Source organism: Daucus carota, chromosome 3 (genome assembly GCF_001625215.2).
Source record: "Daucus carota subsp. sativus chromosome 3, DH1 v3.0, whole genome shotgun sequence".
Classification (NCBI taxonomy): Eukaryota; Viridiplantae; Streptophyta; class Magnoliopsida; order Apiales; family Apiaceae; genus Daucus; species Daucus carota.
Genome location: NC_030383.2, coordinates 46,781,195 through 46,802,151, shown reverse-complemented (window position 1 = coordinate 46,802,151; position 20,957 = coordinate 46,781,195). Strand labels below are relative to the sequence as shown.

Sequence of the window (20,957 nt, the reverse complement as noted above, 5' to 3'; positions counted from 1 at the left end):
CTGTAAATCCTCATGCAGCACTTCTTTTTTACTGGGATGGTTTAAATAGTCAGGTAATATCTCTACTCTCTAGTTTTCAGCTGGACACATAAAAATTAAAAGAAATGGCTCCCTATGCTTTAGACTTGTGTTTACTTTCTTACGAGGAATATATTATTTTGTACCTCCAATATACTCCCTCCCTCCCTCCCTATCAATTGTTTAGGACGGGGGCTCGACACAAATTTTAAGGCTCTGATAATTTGAGTTCTTGCCCATTTCTGTGAGTGTTTGATTTTATCATGTTTTCTTAAATTTCTTTTCTTAAAGAGAAACACACAGAAAAGTATATTTTCTTATCTCATTGAGTTCTTTAAACATTAATAGTTCCTGCAACTGTTAATTAAACGAAGACTTTTTTTTATCAGTGTCAAAATATCTGGTGTTGTGGCTACGTATATAAGGCTTGATCTTTTGCAAAATCGAAATATGCGGGTGACAATAGATCCAAGATTTACTCCATGATTTATCACTATTTTAGCAGAAAGAAACGACAACAAAACCTTAAACTAAAATATATTTAAGAAGTGTTCAGCAAACCAAGTTAAGATTATAACCTTTCAAATGTAAGATACTGTCTTTTGATAACTCCTCAATGGATCTATGAAATTCCTTACTTTTACATATTGAAACAGCTCAAATGACGACTTCCGTATGACTCATTTCCCTGCATTCCAAGGAAGCTCATACCGGACTAAAACCTGCAGCCCTGCCAAGTTTTGGCTATATATATTTTCCGAATACAGGGCTTAGCAGTACAGGCATATTAATTTACCCCGTCAAATAAAATTACAAGGGAAAAACATTTGGTTTGACATTTCAACAACCATGATTATTTAAAAACCTTATCCAATAATCTTAAAATTTGTTCAACACATTTCTACGGAGATCCCACACGTTAATGTTGTTGTCAATTCCACCCAAGTAGATCTTGTCAGAAGCATCAGAGAAATCGACTGCTGTTATTTGGTATTTGTCCTGAAAGGTCTGGATGGCACCCCGCTGTCGCAGATCCCAGAGTTTGGCAGTGCCATCATCTGACCCGCTGACAACAATGGGAGGGATCCCGACGGGAACGACAGCATAAATTCACACATAAAGAGTGCTCAGCCATTCTTTTTATCTGCTTTTCTATTTCGACATCTCATGCTATCAGTGTCTTGTCGGTACTGGCTGATATTATTTGTAATCCATCAGCAGTCTACTACAGGTCATGAACTGCGTTTTTTTGAGCTCTGAGTATGATGAAGTTCTTAGATTCACCATGGACTTTCCACAAGAAAATTCTGTCATGAGATCCATAGGCAATCGCATTTCCAGCCAGATTAAATTTTATAGTGTATCATAAATGGTGACTCCAAGTTTGATATCCTCTGCTTTCCATTTGACCTGGAGGCATGAGAACCAGCATGTGGGGCAGTAGATAATTCCATAGGCTTGGGGCCCACCAGAGACAAAGAACTTTCACCATCTCTGTGCAATGCTTGCATCATGGCCTCTTGCTTACTGCAAAAAACATAAACTAAATAATTATAATTATCAGATCACATATGTCAGCAAAAAAAAATAAAATTTAATCAGATCATATTACTATTGAATGAAATATACAAGTATTACATTGCGATATTGTGTTGAAATAATTTTTAATTTCAAATACATATTAGAAGTTGTTTATACACAATAATTATAAATCCATTATCTAAGTTGGACTCCTAAGCAACTCCACCAAAAATCTGGAATACTCCATTTGTTCCTTTTACACAAGTAGTTTTAAAAATCAACGGTTAACTGATTAATCACCTGGATTGCTACAAGGTATTTTAATTTAATTATTATATTATTTAATATGTCCGATTAATGTCCCAATTAATCGTTATGATCAATCCCCGATTATTCGCTAAACAATTATTCCACTGATTACTTCTTATTTCCGTTTTCACTCGGTTGTTTTTTACCTGCAACAACTTTGCAAGCAAAAGGACCATACAGTAAAATCCATTAAATTACCATCTGTCTTTAGGCATCATAAATTTATAGATAGTGCTGACTTCAAAGAATTAATAGGAAGAAAGAGCATAGAAAGACTAAATCCAAGTAGGGTAGCCGATTGTAATACACACAAGGCAATAATGAGGCCAGATAACAGGAACGGGAAATGCAATCCCACGTATTTGGGGAGCTTAAGAAAAAAAATTCTGACTTATCTATGTTAGTTGAAGTTCAAAACATCTGTTTTCACTATTTTTTAGCTAAAAATCATGAACAGGGAAGACATTATTCTATTAATTCAGCCGCCTCACAAAAGGAACCAAGAATACTAAATTGCTATTAGACTGTCTATATGACATGAGTAGGAAAAGTTATCCGAAGATATTTATATTAGCTCAAGAAAGGGAGCTGCAGACGGAGGAGGCTGATGCCTACACAAGAAAAGCTATTCGAAGACATTTATATTAGCTCAAGAAAGGGAGCTGCAGACGTATGAGGAAGTTGATGCCTACAAAACACGCAAGCAAAGAAGCAGAGCGGAGATATACGCTAACTTAGTTTATTGCTATTCTATAAATATTAATAAGAACTTAAAAATTAAAGAAAATACTAATCTATTTCGTCTTACAGTTCCATACAATTTTTAGTTCAGCAATGACAAAAGTTAAGAACTTGACAATCAATACATGTAAACCAATGGACCAGATAAACCTACTTCGATATCTACACGGCTTAGTTCAATTTCTGTCAAATTTAATACCTGAAACAGTTCTGATGATTCTGTCAACTAATGGAAGTTTGTCAACTACAGATTAAAAGCTAGAGGCTATTACCATATAAAAGATCTTAAGGCAAATCTTGTAGTTATTTATCATAAACATACGCAACATAGCTTGTAACTGTTCGTCTAGGTCATTTGTTAACATCATTTTTCTCTGACCTTCTCTTTCAGTCTAGAGCTTTTAATTATTATCTGGAGGCTTTCTTTACTTTGGGAAATTACCTTTATTAAATCCTTAATATGTACTGAATAAATACAAACATATTGCAATGGAAAATATAAAACTCTAGAATATAAGCTGAATTTGTAAAGCGTCATAGAAGAATTGTTAACCTTAGGGTGCAGAGGGATCCTTCCGTCATTAGAATCTGTCAAATGATGAAGCAAGGGTCACCGCTACCAGTCAAAGTAACTGCACTTGGAGAAACTTTAAGAAGATCATAATCATTTCTTGCAAGTCAACAGTAGAGTTAATTCAGTTGGATTAAGCCTCCATAATTACAAAATGGCCTTAAGGACCAACCCTTCCAGTTTCCGATCTTGAGCTGCTGATGCTTCATAAAATCGAAAGGTTAGCTTGTGGTGGCTAAATGGATAGTCTCCTCTGGCTTCGGCAAATCCTGCCCATCTAAGAAGATGACATAGCATTAGCATCTAATTGTTGTAAGATTGTTTCAAATATTGCTTATATGGTGACAGTGAACATTATGCAATATTTGTATTGCAATATGCAATACATAACTCTAGTAATGGTGTTAATGTGCAACTACAAAAGTGAAACAGAATATGCATGAAATATAAAGAAATAAATTACTTGCTCTCTGAATGGCTTTGAACATATTTGATGAGGTGCAATGTCAACCTAGTTTGGTGTTTGTTTACTGAATCAGATGTACTCTTCCAGCTCTTTGGTTAGCAACTGCCCTGCCCTAGCATGACGTGATCCCAAACGCTGAGCACATAAAAGAACCGCTTGAACAGCTTGAAGACTATTACCAATGAAGAATAACATACGACTGACGCATATAACTTGCAGAAAACTTTTATCAAATGTCAGGGAGCTTAAACACATAGAGGTCAATTTTTAAGAACGAAATAGGCAGGTAAACACCAGGGATTGGTACCACATATATCATAACACATTAAATAACAAAACACATATTAAAAAGCATAGCAAAATAGAGGATCAAAACACCTGCCTGTGTAGGATTTATCCCACCCCTTTAGGTTCTTTCTCCTATTTATAATAAAATACATAAACCAACTCCACGCCACAAAAACCAAACAATATGGCAGAACCCAAGTCGAACTGCAACTGAATAAAACTTATCTATGTTGGAATTCAATCACGTGATCTCTCCATGATGCTTCTTTCTAGGTCTTGCTGTGGGATATTGCAATTCGATATCTAGTAGGGGTTTTTATATAATTTTTTGTCCAATTTCTTCACATATTTTGCCCTTGATTCTTCTTAATATATAGGTAGATTTCAAAAAACCCAAGCAATCCATCAAACTTTAAATGTCACATAAACACAATCATCAGAAGAAATCCACACTCAAGCAGAAAATGGAAAATAATAGGAAAACAGGAGCAACTATACCTTCATGACCTTAAAAAAAGGAGGTTATCAGATTTGAAAGCTTCAGCCGAGGCAAGTGCTCAGGCTCAGGCTCTGGCTTTCTTTAATTGCAGGCGGACAATCTCCCAATTTTGCCAAACCATCTTGTAGCCAAACCTCACCTTCTAAACTGTATACAGATACATATGACACATGTATTTGTCGTATAAGAAGATGACCAGAAGCTCCTAAGATATAATATGGATTAGGAGGAGAAGAAGAACTGGCGTGATCACTAAATCTTTTCTGAATTTTTGAGACAGCAGCGGGAGAGTCTCGCAATGTGTTATCTGCTTGGTTATGATAAAAATGTAATTCTGAAAAAATCAAGGCCATGCTCGTCATTTCACAGGTATTTTTCTGGCATATTTTGCCCTTGGTTGCCTTATTATATATAGAAGTAGAAGTATACGCCTGCATTTTTTTTACTTCTTCTTTTATATATTTCATAGTGAACTCAAAACTATCAAAAGCGTATATTAGCCTTTTTCAAACATAACTTAATTTACAATATTCTACGAATATAAAAAATCTTTTGAGAAGAATAGAGTTAATACCATCAAAATGAGTGTGATGTGATGAGGCTGATATTTTGGGGTCGTTATCGTTGTTAAACTAGTTTGTAAATATTAATTAATACTAGCTTATAGCCCGTGCAAGGCACGAGAGCTTTTTAATTATTTATAAACTTTTTAAATATATTTTAAATGATGTGAAAAAATTTAATTTATAAATAATAAATTAAAATTTTCAATAAAATAAAATTCGAAATTATGATTTGTTTGTAAGTTAGAACTTTGGTAAATACATCATCACAGCCATTAATGGTTTCAAATAAATTATTTTGATCAAGCAATTCCTTTTCTCGTATGTATCATGCCAAAGTATTAAATTCTATCTATCAAATTTTAATATATTTTGAGTGGAATACGTTATGCCAACTCCTATTAGATTATATTAATAAATGTATTTTATATTAAAATTATTATAATGTGATTTAAATATTTTTCAAAAAATTTATATGGTTCTAAATTAAAATTGATAAACATAATTTGTTTTGAATTAAGAAAATGAATCATAAATATGCAATAAGAAGGTAGAATCTATTTTGGATTAAGAAAAAGTTTTTGTATTTGTTCCTCACTTAAATCCGGCTTATTAATTTTAAAATATATTATAAAAAAATTGTGACGGTGAGATTTATATGATTCTACGAATAAAACTGGTAGGAAATATTTATTTAGGATTAAAAAAAATCATATACATGTGAAAGAGAGAATTTGTTTTGGATTCAGAAAAGGAATTATAAACATGCAAGTAGATATCAGTTGCCTTCTAGAACAGAATTTAATTTTGTTCCAATCTAACGGTGCTTATTTGTTCAATATAAGATCCAACGGATGATAAGCTTTTGGACCAGAGGACCATGCGACCAAATTATCTCCCTTACGCTTATTATATATAAGTATATAATGAATATGAATGCGATTTGAATATGAATTAGGGATTCGGAAGATTCACATTTTACATTGGGTTGTTCAATTCAGATAGTCACAGCTCATATCCAATATATATTTATTTGGAATTTTCTAATGTTAATATTAAAGAATATATTTATTTGTTGTATGATAAAAAAAAAAAAAAAGAGAGAGAACTTAAGCATGGTATATAAGAGTGAGTTCATTTATAGTCTTTATAGCTATCACCTACACATAAAAATCATATAACAATCATATAAAATGTTTAATTTAAATAATTGTATTTGAGAATTCTTAATTTTTTCTTTTACATCTTTGAAAGTTTTATATTGCTTGCATTCTCTCTTTTTCTTGCTAAGGACTTCAACTGGAATTTTGAAACATTGTCGCTTTTTCCTCCACTTCAAATGCAATACTATATACTGGGTGCAGTTCCTGGACCCAAGTTCCCCAAAACTTTTCTGGGCCTCCCGTTTATTCGGATGCTGCATGCGCCATTTTTGGGCTTTGTTTTACTTAAAGTTAATTCTCAGGTACAAAAGGCTTTACTCAAGAGTTAAATGAATATCCTATTCTACTATATATTGTATACAAGAAAAATTAGAATTATATTATCATATGTTGCATGTTTATGCTAATACTAGCTTATAGGGTGATTCATAACATTTGTAATTATATCATCCATATATATTTTTTAAATTTAATTGAAATACAAATCGATCATACTAATGAATTTTTAAATGTTTTTGCTTAATTGATAATAAAAATATTTATAATAACACGTTATATATTAAGGAGACCCATAAAGTTAATACCGCTAAGCGGATAAAACTCGACCGATCAATAAAATTATTAATATTTCAGTTTTAAATTTTAATAGAATAATAATAATATATATAATATAATAGATAGTATAGATTTGTGATATTACTTTTAAAGTGATATCGTTGGTTGTATATTAATAATTATATATATAATAATATTATCTTTCTTATATGTATGTTACATGTGTTATTTTTAGAAAATCAATTTTTTAGTTAGGAATCTGAAAAAGATAATGTGTTTTAGTTAAAAAGGGTAATCGCTATGTTGTTCAATGTTATTTTCAGAAAATTGTGTTTTTTCTAATTAGAAAATATAAAAAAGATAATAGTTTTACTTAAAAAGGATAATTGATTATATAAGTACGACTCATTACCTGGCCAAGTACCAACCGACCAACTGACCGGTGAAAATTTTATTATTTCAACTTTAATCTACTTATATATATAATAGCCCAACACGTTCGTGTCAAGCCTCCCTCCTGAGCAAATAAATTACCTAGCTCCGAACCGGAGTCTAACTCCGAACCTAACTCCTCCTCATACATATAAAAAAATGTTATTAATGGGACTCGAACCCAAGCCCTCTTCATTACCATCACACCACTCAAACCACTTGAGCTGCACAGGCAATTGATTTTTTTATTCAAAAGCATTAAACTCATACATTAAAACTGTTGTATTTATATTCTTTTCAATATCTTATTTATTTGAGATAAGTTATTATTTCACGTAGGTCTCATATGTTTTTTACATGATAGATTAATATCTATAAATTAATTACTTATGTAATAAATTTAAATTTGATAAAGAATTTGAACAATTGGGCTCGAGCCATGTTTCAGACCTAAAAAAATGGATATAATTCATATTTGAATAAAATTGGACGAATTCAAATCTAACTTAATACTTTAAACGAGTACCGATACAATATTAGAGAAATTTAATTCATGAATGTGAGAAATAAGCACAAAAACTAAAATTTCGGTGAGCATCTTTGAAAGGAAAAATTGATGGACTTTCAACATGGACTATGTCATATTTTTTTTTTAATTATAAAAGGTGACTTATGAAGAGAATACAATATTTTTAAGAAAATGAAATAAGATAACTGAAAGAATATTTTTGTTTAAAATATTTTTTATTTTAAACTTATGAATTCAGAATTTGACGTGTAACCAAATCTTTTCAAAAAAAATTTTATAGATATAAGAATAGTGACAAAGACATCAAATTTGGTGTTAGAAAATATGTCTAAGTTATGTGATTTTGGTGATATATGAATTTGAAATATTATAACTTGTGATACAAAGGTGAATTTACGAAAATTTAATGTTGTTAATCAAAAGTCAACCAAATAATAATAAAACATGTTTACGAGACCTACTAAAAAGAATTGAGTTATAAATTTTACTTGCTTGAAATAAAATAACACAAACGTACGCTCAAAAAAGAGAAATAAATATAAAACAACGCGGACCACACATCTTCATCTAATCATGATTTAGGATATCGTAATTCACATATCAAGAACAAGTTTTCATATTTGATGAAATAATTTAATAATTTTCAACCATAAATTACAGATCTTTTCAATGAGGTATAATATATTTAAATTCTAAAAATTTCAGTATTAATTTCCAATATAATTTTGAACATGTAGATAATATGGTAGTGACCTCTATATCCTAACGAATTTGAATATAGAAAAATCAGTTCAAATGTTGTTTTTGATCCATAATTTTTTTTAAAATATAGTACATATTATTACCATCAATGCTATTAGATTGCAAATGTTACATTTCATATTTACATATTCTGTTTTAAAAAAAGACGTAATAATTATGCTCGAAATAATATGATAATACACGAATATTATTTAAAACACAACAAAACTAGAGTCCCGTGCCTCGCACGGGCTTTTATGCTAGTTATATAATATAGATCGAATAATATTATAGTTTATTCTCTCTCAAATTAGGGTTTTGAGAGTCGACTCCCAAAACTAGCCGTCACTTCTCCATTCTTCACCTTCATCCTTTTCATCCACCAAATCATTTTCGCTCTCCCATCTTCTCCACTATTTACCAGTTTTTTGTTTTTCAATAAAATCGAGTGTTGCTTAAACCTCGAAGATTCCAATCGAGTTTTATTCTCGGATCTGTTTCGGATTTGAGTTTGGGCTTGATTGTTTTCTGAATAAATCAGATCTTTTGAAATCAAAGGTCCGATTGTGTTTTCCCGTCTCGCCTTCTGGCGTGTGTTGATTTAGTACCCCATTCTTGGGTGATTCTGCGTTGTTATGTCTTTCTGTGTTATCAATGAGAATGATTGTGATGGAGTTTTGGGAGATCTGGGTTATCGCATCATTATTACTTTCGGCATGTCTATAGCTGGCTCCCGGCATGTAGATAGCTGGGGTATACTTGGAACGGTGGCGATCGCATGTGCTCACCTTTCACAAATTATAGTTGTTCATTATTCGAGGACCCTTGTTCCTCATTGCTTAGTTTTTACAACTGAGTCGTCTGAACACCGCAACAGCCATAGAACTATTGTGAGGGTCAATTGTGAAGCTACCATTTTCGGGATTGATGTAGGCTGGATTACTCGAGAAGCCTTTGTATTCATTCTCAATTTCAAGAATCCTTGGATTCAGTTTGTTAAGCAGTCTGGAAACAATGCGGCTATTTGTTTAGCTCGTTTTATTGTTTATCAACCTGATTGCATTGTTAGTTGGGGATTTGTCCGACTAGACTTGTTTTAATTTAATGGAATGAATTTGCATTTTGTCAAAAAAAAAAAAAAAAAACTCATCGTGAAGTGGCATTTAAAAGTAAATAAAAACATAGTTCGTTCCTTAAAAAAAAAACATAGTTCCTTAAGACTGTATTTTAAATTTTTATAGAATGAAAAGTATTATTTATATTTTTCTTATATCTTAAAACACGTGAATAAAATCAGCATGATTGTTAATTTGGAAGAGAGGGACAATAACAAAAGCATATTTGCAATAAGGAAAGAGAGTGGAAATCATCACCATTTGTGATGTGATTTCGTGTAATATTTAAAGAAAGCATAGATAATTCCCAAGCCTGTGGCTCTGAATCTCCTCTAATAAAGCAGCTGAGAACAAGTAAACTAGACGCAATGTTGTTGCTGGACAGATTGAACGGATTTAGTTGGAGGGTCACCACCACATATCATTCACCATTTGTTTTTGTAACGATACCAGTTCTAAATTTACATAAAAGTACAGAACAGATAAATGTCCACAGGCACATTTGATTTTCTTAACTGATTACTTTTACACTGTGAAAGACTCAAAGCAATTAACGTATGATCAGTATTATGAGTTTCTAGTCTAGCTATCACTTAAAAATCCATGACAAAATTGATAGTCTAAGACCAATATGACTTTGATCAATTATGTTCGCACACTTATATAAGAGGTGACGTCATTTTGAGAATATGACATGTTTCTAATCGATTTTCGCTTAATTTTACAATCGACATTTTAAGCCGATCACTGTAACAGCGGTTATATCTTTCAAAATAGATCAGGTTTTTCTGAATTTTTTTAAATATAATTTCTTAAGTTCAATAGGCTTTGACTGACGTCGTTTAGATTTAAAATCGAAATCTCTTGTCCAGCTCGGATCGATTATATTTCTTTGATATCAAATTTATTGTTTTCAGTTATTTGGGAAAGAATCTTTAAGTTGTAATTTAAGAATAACGCCGTTTTTGTTTAAAGTCGTAATCGTCCGTTTTTACCCGTCGATTATGGGTGTTTTAAAATAAAATTCTTATTTTCAAATAATTTGAAGAAAAAAAAATATGTACATTATATATAGGGGAATGACGCTATTTTGTGTTAAAGTCGTATCGACTATTTTACCATTCAAATCTCGAGACAACGAACCGTATCCTTGAAATGATGTTGGGTTATGTGCGGTCCATTTTAGAAGTTTACAAGCATTGCTGTTTTAGACCCGATCAATAACATATAACTGATCACATGACGGTCAATTTTATTAATCAAATGTCGTTCTCTCAGTTTCCAGACTTGTTGCTTGATCAATAAATGTTTATAATCGATCGGGGACGGTTAATTTTATGTTTGATCCTTAATTTTGATTGGTCAACGGTCAATATTCAAGGAGTTATATATTTGATGACTTTGGATCTCAATCGGTTATATGATACGGGATATGGTGTAACTTTTCAGGTGACACTCTTGAACTCCTTTCTTAGCAGTTTTTTTTAAAAAATAAACCGACCACCTGATGCAATCGGAGTCAGTTGAGTAGGTTATACCGACCAAAGTCTCTAAACCGACCAACATAAAATCGACAACAGCTTCCGATCGATTGAACTAAAACCGGACAATTTGTAACGTTGTTCTCCCCCGATATTAGTTAGTGTATCATGATTTCTACGTTTCGTGATCATTGAAATTTTATCCGTATTGTCAAATTAAATATTATACATGTTTATATCTCTCGTAGTATTTATAAATGAAAAATTACATTCTTTTGAAGCACAAACTACTTACAAGTTAAATCAAATAAATATTTAGTCGGACAATAATACAAGCTTGTTTTAGCTTTACAAGAAATTAATTGAAACTATTAGATATCACTTATCAGATACTCCGTATTACATTTAGATGAAAAATAATGAACATTACTTGTGTATGCGTGAGCACGTGAATGAGCAAGTATAGTGTGGACCAGCAGAAGCATGTATGGATGAAGGTGGCCAACCAGCAGCACCGGCGGTCCAGCACCATATAGCTAGATGAAGGTGGCCACTACTCGATTGTTTCACTTTAGTCGTTACTCTTGTGGAGTGGTAAGTGATTACAAAATTTTGAGAATCCAAGGCAGAATTATTTAAGTATGAGTAAATGACAAAGTGGTGGCTGTAGTTTCCCGGATTTTACAAAATGTTGGCTGGAGTTAAAAAACTACAGATCGGTGGCTAGACTTTACTTTTCCGTTTCAATAAAGTGGCTGCCGTCAAGGTCCGTTAAATTTAGACCGTTAAGTCCAAAAAAAATAAAAAAAAGAAGGGTAAAAGTGGGTTTTAGGATAAAACACAGTAAACTATATTGAATACAATTTCTAGTACTAGCACGGTGATGTTGCCGACCGTCCTGGCCGCCGTCTCTGGCACCGTCATTGTTCTTGCTTTAGGCCTCCACAAATTTCACCTACCAACTTTTCTAGAACCAATTATTCCGCTGTTAGTTGTTTATTTGGTTTGTTGGTTACTCAAACCTAACCATACGCCCATACCCCACCCAGAATCCCAGTAGCACCAGCAGCCAATCCATCAATAACACCAGGAGGAACAACTGATTTTGCTCATTTCGTAGCCCGATACATCACTCCAGTCCGTAACCCAGCCACCACACTATTCACCGGTTCATCTATAATGCAAAACAGTACTATCCAACCTCGAAAAAATCAACACCAAAATCTTCATGAAAAAGAAACTCAGGCGAGGTGGATACCTCGTAAAACTTGTGAATTGGGGTGTTGAGGCTCTGGTAGGAGTGGCAGTGCCGTGTTGAGGGTTTGTTTTCATTGGGATTTGCTAAGGGTTTTGAGCTCGTAGAAGATGGGGTGGTTTGGATTGTGATGAGAGTGATGGATGACTTTTGAGGATGATTTTACTACTTTACCCTTACTTTTTTTAATTTTTTTTGGAGTTAACGGAGGAAACTAACGGAGTATCACGGCCGCCACCTTATTGAAAGGCGGAAGTGAATTTCAGCCACCATTCCGTAGTTTTCGAAGTTCAGCCACCATTCTGCAAAATTTGACAAACTTCGGCCATCACTTTGTCATTTACTCTTTAAGTATTTAACTACTATGTGTGTATACTTGACCACATGGAGTATCATTTTCACATTTTCTAAGTGAGACTTGGCATCAAACGGGGTTTGAACTTTTGAGTCTTTTGGACCAACCATGAAAATAATGTCTGTTTCGGAAGAAAAGATTTTTGTAATATTTGAGTTGAAATGTTTATATTAATTTATATAATAACAAAATTAAATATCTAGATCAAATCCTCCTCTTGCAATGTTCCGTATCCATTTCATACAACACTAAAATTTAATCTGAACCACTCCCGCCCATCAAAAGAGTGTGGTTCCAGAAATTTAGCCGCAGATCATACATGTATAACACATTATGAACATGCAACTCGTAGTCTTACACGAACCACACGATTGTATTTACTTTTTTGTTAATAATGTTGTTCTTTGCATTAGTATTCACGAGTACATTCTTTATTCTTACGTAATTTTTAACTCTGACGACTACGAGTGTTTGTCCGGCTCAAAATTTAAACTCAAAACTAGCATAATAGCCCGTGCAAGGCACGGGCGCTAGTCTGAATTGTCTGTCTGGGGAGATGTCTGTTTGTGCAGTGTCACGGCGGTTGTTAATTTTGTATTTTGTAATATTGTGCAGAGGAGGGTTGATTGTTCCCTATGTAGAATTTTTTGTTCTGAAGTTTTCAGGGTTGTGTCTTTGTAGTGATGAATGCAGAAGCATGCAAGCCCTTGCAAGAGTCTTGTGTTGCAGGCGCAGTAAGCGAGGATGTTATTATTGCGTTTGTTAAATTTGTATCTTGTAATATTGCGCAGAGGATGGTTGATTGTTCTATGTGTAGCATTTTCTGTTCTGAAGCTTCCATGTTTGTGTCTCTGTAGTGATCAATGCAGAAGCATGCATGCCCTCTGTCAAGAGTTTTGTGCTGCATGCGCAGTATGCGAGGCTCTTATGGAGTTGTTTGTTTGTGTAGTATTAGGAATGTTGTTATCTTCGTATTTTGTAATATTGTGCAGAGGCGGGTTGATTGTTCCATGTGTACCTTTTTTTCTTCTGAGGCTGCCAAGGTTGTGTCTCTGTAGTGATTGTCTACTGCTACCCAATGCAGAAGGCGGCAGGTCCTCTTGGCATAGTCTTGTGGTGCCTCCGCACCATGTGAGGCTTTTATTTGAGGGCCATTTCTCCAATCTATCTACAGAGCATCCTGGCCTGACCCGGGTATTTTTTTACCTCTTTCAGAGTGCTGGCATGGTAATAGGTATAAATGTTTTTAAAGGCGACGATGCGTGGAGTGCTCTGTTCTTATCTGTAGTCGCACCGCCGGAGTCCTTTTCCTGAACAGAGTTGAGATTGCTGTTATACTTATTTTTCTCTGGGACTGCGTATTCCTGTGTGCACGACGGTGTCATGTTCTGTTTTCCATTTTCGTACTCTGCTATATATATATCTGAGTATTGCTAAATGCACAATACTCACAAAAGAAAAAAGGAAGTGAGTTAGACCAAACAGAAAAAAACTTGGGCAAAAGAGGAAGTGACTTGCCCAGAAAAATTGACTTGATTTAAAAGAAACGAAATAATTTAGACAAACCCTTATTTACTTGATTATATGAATATAAGGTCATACCCACTCAATGGGAACAAAATCCATGTGCCTTAAGTTCACTTGAATAGCCCTTTTATTAAAAAAAACACTTTACTATGTTGTGCCTTAAATGAATATGTAGTTCGAAAAAAGGGAATAATCTAATAAAAAATGCTTATTGGAGTTGGAATTTTTTGTTAATTAAAATAATTGTAAATCTATTAATGTACTTAACAGAAGAAGTAAATAGTTATTTTTTTTATATAATTTGTGAGTAGGAATACTAAGATATACTAATTATCAACCAAGTACCTAAAGTAAATGAATACAAAATAGGCCAAAATAATTTAATAGGTAATAATTAAAGTTTTACTTGTTTATAATGATAATATTTACGACCTAAAAAAATATAAAGTATGGATTCTAATCGACCTACAGTAAAATATAAAATTAATATATATGTATATAAATATTATGGTCTTGAAAATGGGAGTCCCCCTAAACTTTGGAATCATGTGCTGAGTGGCCGTTTGCACATGTTAATCACCGCTACTGTTTAATATTCCAAGTGCTATGCAGTATTACCACAGACTAATATTGACCGGCCAATGCATTCATGCTGAAATATATCAGAATTTATTGAATGTGTTAATTCGGGGCTTCTGAAGGCACTAATAGAATATGCCACACCATACTGTGCGAACATATATCAGTATTGAATGCAATATTCTTTTAGTCTGAAATGAAAACCCGTGCTAGTTAAGATTTGTTTTATAGGTTCATAAGAAACAATAGTTTATAAAGGAGTCTTTCCGAATGCAAACCCGTCATAGTACTCAGTTTGTTTTGAAGGCACTGCGTAAAGTGTTGTGGCGATAGATTGTTTTTGGTTGGATTGGCTATCAATCCAACCTAACCCTCTTGTCCTTGTGGACAACATTGACACCGTCAGAACTACCGGCTTCATCATTTGAGCATTCTGAGACGCGGGTGACGGTATACTCCTCACAGCCATGTGTTATATTGTAGTTGTTGATCTTAATTTGGAAAGCACATAACTTCCCAACGATGTTTTTGATTGCAGGTGGGATTTCTTCCATGTCTGTTCCCTGCAATGAGATCATTATGAAGTTGAGAATTTATAGATAGGTTTCGAATGTAGGCAAGCGTCGTCGAATACAATGCGTAGAATGCTTACCTCGGTTACCTCATTAATGAGCTTTTGAATTGGAGCTCCAATAAGTTGTTCCGCCTCTTTGTTGAAAAGTGTCACCGTCGTTGTTCCAGTGTCATCCTTGATGCGAGCTACGACTCTATACCTTAAATCATTTATTGAGGCTTAGTACATAATTTTCAAAATTTTGGGGTTGAAGGTTTTGTAAAGAATAAATTGTATTCCTGCAGGTTATTAGTTTTACTTATAGTGTACAATTGTATGAATCACGCAGGTGTTGTTCCAGGGATTATACCTTTGTGAGACCGTTATGTTGTCAGCGTTGCAAGCCGCGCAGAAATATTTTCCTTGGGTTGGGTGCACAGCTCTGGCACATTTTGAGCAGCAATTATATAGCCATCCGTTTCCCTCCATTATCTCTGTTATTGTTGCCGTACAAAGACCGCGCACTTGCTGCGTATCAACAGAAATTAGTTAGCAATTGTACCATGTTATGTTCAGTATTTGGTAAGTATTTGTAATGCCCAGAAATTATATTGTTTTATCTTTTACATCTTTTCCTGGTGGGATCTCCATGTCGAGGACATCTCTAATATGGAGTTGTTGGACGCTCTTTTCGTCCGAGGTTACGAATTGAACGTTTGTTGGAGGTACCAGAGCAACGCCAGCTTTCGCACTTGCCTCATGTAGTGTATTCTTCAAATCTTTGAGTGGTTTGTAATCAATATCAAAATAAGTTCTTGTTGCATCAGTGCTCGATAGAGAGGGTTTATCTGTGTCATCCACAAGGCATATATCAGTGTATGAGTTTTTTTGTACTGAATAAATCGGCATGCGTGTACCTGGGAATGATTAATACTTATATCTCAACCTTTCTCATCTATTGGTTCCTTTAAAAGAAATAGGCCTGAAGGTCATAATATTTCGTGATATACCTGAGAATTTCTTTGCTAGCAGTCCAGTTATGACAACAAATATTGGTCATTGACCTGTGTTCTGGAGGCCTTCCTGGAATTGATATGCTCTGTCTTCCCACAATGTGACTATCATTTTCTCCTTCCTGCAATGCATACATGTTACAGGGGAAGTCCATGTGTATAGGTAAACTCATTTACCATGTGTGAATATTTTATACAACTGTATAGTAGATTGGTTAATTGATTGGTCTAGTTTAAACCTCCTGTTGCATTCAGTCTAGATCATATATATACACAGTCGTCATTTTTTGTTTCTCTTGTCCTAGTTTTCATTACCTCATCACTTTATTGTCGTGGCCCCTAGCTGGGTCTACATTGTTGTTTTAGATCAAAATCATATGGAAAATTTAGTATAAGCTGGGCACCAGATTTAGCTTATTTTTTGAGAACCTAAATTTTGGCCATAAATGTGCATTGAACCAACAACATCGAGAATGTGTAGTGGTTTATGTATCCAGTGCCTTTCTACACGAAAGACTTCTCAAAGTTTTGGTGGCTAGATTTGCGTAATCCTGTCTATGTTTTATGGATCAGGTGTATTAACATTTTTGCTTTACTACCCTGTAAGATTTTGTTGAATTTGCAGCTGCAGTTTTCCGCTTGCTTTACGCAAACAGAGGTCTTGCATAAGTGTTTGGTCACCTACAAGAGTATAGTAGAATCCAACTGCCCACCAGATGGATGAGATTAAAGTGGACACAGATTGTAAGCTATAGCCTGGTCTGAAATGAAAAGGGAAATGGTTTACTGAGATGAACCAATTTTCAAAACTCGGTAAATTTTTATAATATAAAAGTTAAACTCATCCACTATTTTTATTCACTACAGCCCAATAGCGCACGGCCCAAAATTTTTAAGGGCCCCATTTTTATAAAAGTTCCCTTCAGTCAGTTTATTTCTCCCTTTCACTATTAAATATTAATTAAAATTTGTATTAGTTTAAAACACACAACTATTTAACCCCTAAATGAACTTTCCACCCCTTTCTTCTGCGGTCAGAAACGCTAATTTTATTCAGATTTCACGTTAAATTTATAAATAGTTAAAGATAACACTTGATTTTAGGTTTGAAATTTATGGTTGGACGAATCTTTTTATCGTGAAACACCTGTATGGGGTTAACATAGAATCTCAATGATTGTCAACTGGACTGGAAAATAACGCAAATACAAGGGTCCCAGAACTTACCCGTCCTGCTTGGCTCAGCTCCATCAGCTGCATGAACTTGACTGCTGCAGCGTGCAGTGGGTAATCTTGGCGAAGGAGTTACACTGAAAACATCGGAGGATGTTGGACCTAATTCATGCACGAGATCGCAAAATTTCAAAATGCAAGTTAGGCACAACAGCAAATTCAAATCAACAACCTTTGCAATAACATTATCAGCACGACCTCTGGTATAGAAAACAGCAGTTCAAAGTCCTATGGATTGAGCACTTGGATTACTACTGACATATAGATTTAGAGTTTACGCTTCTATGCAAGTCAGATGATTAGAGACAGCATTATTTTGTTATGCTCAACCAAAAAAGCTAGGTTGATAACCTCCTCACATGCTTCATTTCATTACTTTAATCATATCTATTGCAAATTGCTATTACTTTAGTGGTAAGCATTGTTTATATGTTCAACCAAGGTTAATTCCTTAGTTTACATATGAGATACATCGATACATTGAATTTGTAATACCGTCTCATATGAGTTTTTAATACATCTACTAATCAGACCACATGGGCGTGTATTTAACTATGTATCAAACAACTTTAGTAATATAAAGATAAGTCATATTCAATTGGTCGTTCTCCAGTTTACATAGTTGTTCTTTTATTGACGTAAAAAGTGTAGCTTCCTTGCCAACCACTTTGATAATGTTTGATGATTATTAGCCGGTTGCATCTTATTTTAATTTTAGATTAGGTTGCTTTCTCTGTATTATTTAGTGGCTAACACACGTCTATATATCTATTGCGGTAACATGGCTCTTGTGCACAGCGCAAAGGTTTTAACTGACATCACTACCTAGGTACCAGCAATACATATATTTTAAACCCTGATTATGGTATCTCCTTATGACTATGTTTGTATATTTATGTTCGTCCAATTTTAGCATGCTTGTTATGAAATTATCTATGTAGTCTTCACATAGGCAAACTATATTGTGTTGGTGCAAAAAATTTAAACTGCAATTGTATCCCTCTGTGTATGCCTTGAGATTTATATACGAGTTGAGTTGGGACACTCGACAAGCTTCTCTCAGTGCTCGACACACATTTTAAGGCTCCGACTAAGTATAGTTCCATACCCCTTTTTTGAAATTTTTCTTTTATGAACAAAAATTTAAACATCATATTTTAATTTAGAAGGGAAAAAATCTAAAATTATTTATATAATTATTCTTAATCAGAGTCTTAAGACTATGTGCCAGTCCCCGCCCCCCATGTAAAGTACATGGTGTCTTTGCCCATAGCTAAAGGAGGCAAAAGCAATTCACTCTTAATTTATATGTTTTGCAAATGATATATGTGTGAGTGTTTGACTTTCGTCGTGAGATGCCAAACCGTCGGCTACATTAACCTGAAGTAATAGTCTAATACCAGTGCTGCGGAGTTGATCAAATTTTGGCAGCTTGCTAGATTCAAGTCATCAACCTAGACATATAGAAAAAGCATTTAAGCTTCAGTGTGCAACCACTTTGACATAAAAAGGGCTATACATCAAATATTTTCCTTTCCTTCGCACTAGGTATTAAAACCTTACTCAACGAATGAGCTATATATCTGAAATCTAACATTGTTAAAATCAGCATTACCTAAGCTAGTAAAAATTTCTTCATTTAAAAGCTCTTCTGGATAACCGTACTAATAATTACAGAGACATTGGTAGTTACTTCCTGTGTTCTTGATATTCACACATATTTTACTTTATAAAATTGGTTTAGCTGTCCATTATACCCAAGCCATTTAAAACTGCTCAGAATAAAGACCTTGAACATCTTTATTTTCCTTGCTGAAATATAGTGTTAATGATGTATATCACTTTATTTACAAACTTTGGAATTCAACCAAACTGGGGTCTGGGGTTCCGCATTGTCAATATTTACCATCAACTACAGAGCATTCACCCAGGAGGAAAGTTAGGCAAGGGAACCAGAGGTCAAACATCGTTTTAATGATGGGACTCACAAGGCCAATTGACTCTTATAAATTATTTATTTATTTAATAATGGAGTGGTCCTAGGCAAACCAAATAAATGTGGTGAAAAAATTATAAACTGGCTGCCGGTGAAATGGATGCGATGAATTCAGCCAAACTGAGGTCCAGGGCTACGCGTTGTCACAATTTATTATGAAGCACAAGGCATTGACAAGGAAAGCAATTGCAGCAGATGGTAAATAGTGTTTTAATGATGGCACTTACAAGGCCAAGTTAGTTGGATATTTTTGGAGTTTTGACTGATAATGCCTCTCCTATGTGCGCGGCTTCAAACCCCTTAAAGCAATCAAAGAATAGACATGAAATAGATATTCTTGCTACATGAAATAGACATGTACCCGGTCTAAATCTTTGGCTGATTTAAATTATTATACACAGGCAACTAATCAAACACCACATGCATGTAGATAGTCGGCTGACCAAACAGAATATCAAAAAGGCATTGCACAACGATCTAACACAATTGTTACAACATGCATGTTCAGAATACAAACCTTGGCGGCCGGTACGTCTAGCATTTTGCTTCCGCTTGGAGAGCTTTCTCCATTCTACAACATCTTCGGTGACAATGAGCTTCGGCCGGCCCCTTTTCGAGGTGCCATCTCCGGAAACAGCTTGTAATGGAGCAGCTCCTTCTACAGATCGAAATCAGGGATTCCTTCATTAAATTACTCAGGCACAAATCAACATAGAAGGGTACAACACGGAGCAAAGCAGGAGCATGAATCTAGCTATAAAGAAGCCTAAAATAAATACACACAAACAAAAAACCTGAAAACCAAATCATTTCAGGAGCTGAAATGCAATTTTGAATGAACATGATTCTGACGGGGGAGAAGGAGGGGGTTAAATAATTGACGGTTTGAGGGTGGGATCAGTCGGGAGATAACGGCCCCGTAGTCTACCAATTTTTTGCCCATGCCATATAAGTGGCCAATGCCGCATACTCCTCGATTGGTGCACAACATGCCTCATGTAGTGAACTTTCCTCATCAGACGGAGGAAGGCAAGGGCGAGCAAAAGTAAAAAATTGGATTCATTAAATTCATTCAAAAATAAACTAAACCCAATCACCAATCGAATGAAACACCAGAAAGAACTGGACAACAATTTAAGCATGAACAACAAAAATACTTATGATCAAATTGAATAAATCGCGGGAGCACAAGCGCGTAACCAAAAACCCAGAAATCAAGAGAAGGCATGAACTCACAGACCTCCACGATGGGCCATATATATGTCTGTGTGTGCCCGACCACACCCCAGGTGCATCAAACCAAAACCGTTGCAGAGGAAATGCAAAGAACAGCCGCTTCCAATTGAAGACTGCACAGACCAATGACAGATTTGACCAACACAGGCACCGCCGCGGTGGGCCGCTGGAGAGAAGCAGATGTCGTGCCGGGGGCAATTTATAAAGAGATTACAATA

At 34.5% G+C, this 20,957-nt stretch overlaps 1 protein-coding gene and 1 pseudogene across 5 annotated transcripts; both read right to left on the bottom strand.

The window, feature by feature from the left end:
• Positions 1-641: 641 nt before the first annotated feature.
• LOC108211700 (uncharacterized) lies at positions 642-4,719 on the bottom strand (annotated as a pseudogene).
• Positions 4,720-14,775: 10,056 nt separating this feature from the next.
• Positions 14,776-20,957, bottom strand: LOC108211123 (replication protein A 70 kDa DNA-binding subunit B). 5 transcript variants are annotated; one of them, XM_017382640.2, is made up of 9 exons: positions 20,744-20,957; positions 20,021-20,161; positions 18,888-18,961; positions 17,502-17,609; positions 16,272-16,396; positions 15,889-16,109; positions 15,632-15,789; positions 15,361-15,481; positions 14,776-15,271 (listed from the first exon to the last, which is right to left on the bottom strand). In XM_017382640.2, the coding sequence occupies exons 6-9, from the start codon at positions 15,910-15,912 to the stop codon at positions 15,065-15,067; spliced, it is 510 nt and encodes a 169-aa protein (XP_017238129.1). In that variant the 5' UTR covers positions 15,913-16,109; positions 16,272-16,396; positions 17,502-17,609; positions 18,888-18,961; positions 20,021-20,161; positions 20,744-20,957; the 3' UTR covers positions 14,776-15,064. The 5 variants fall into 5 exon arrangements, with proteins under 5 accessions (XP_017238129.1, XP_017238127.1, XP_017238126.1 ...); XM_017382638.2 differs by having other exon boundaries at positions 18,908-18,961; XM_017382637.2 differs by lacking the exon at positions 18,888-18,961 and having other exon boundaries at positions 20,298-20,957.

Bases quoted from the DNA above. Each gene is read 5' to 3' on its own strand.
- LOC108211123 (XM_017382637.2), bottom strand. From the start codon at position 15,912: ATGGAGATCCCACCAGGAAAAGAT. The intron at 15,482-15,631 runs GTATAATCCCTG...AAATGATTTAAG, and splicing joins AACATAACGGTCTCACAAAG to GTATAGAGTCGTAGCTCGCA. The intron at 15,272-15,360 runs GTAAGCATTCTA...ATCTCATTGCAG, and splicing joins TCATTAATGAGGTAACCGAG to GGAACAGACATGGAAGAAAT.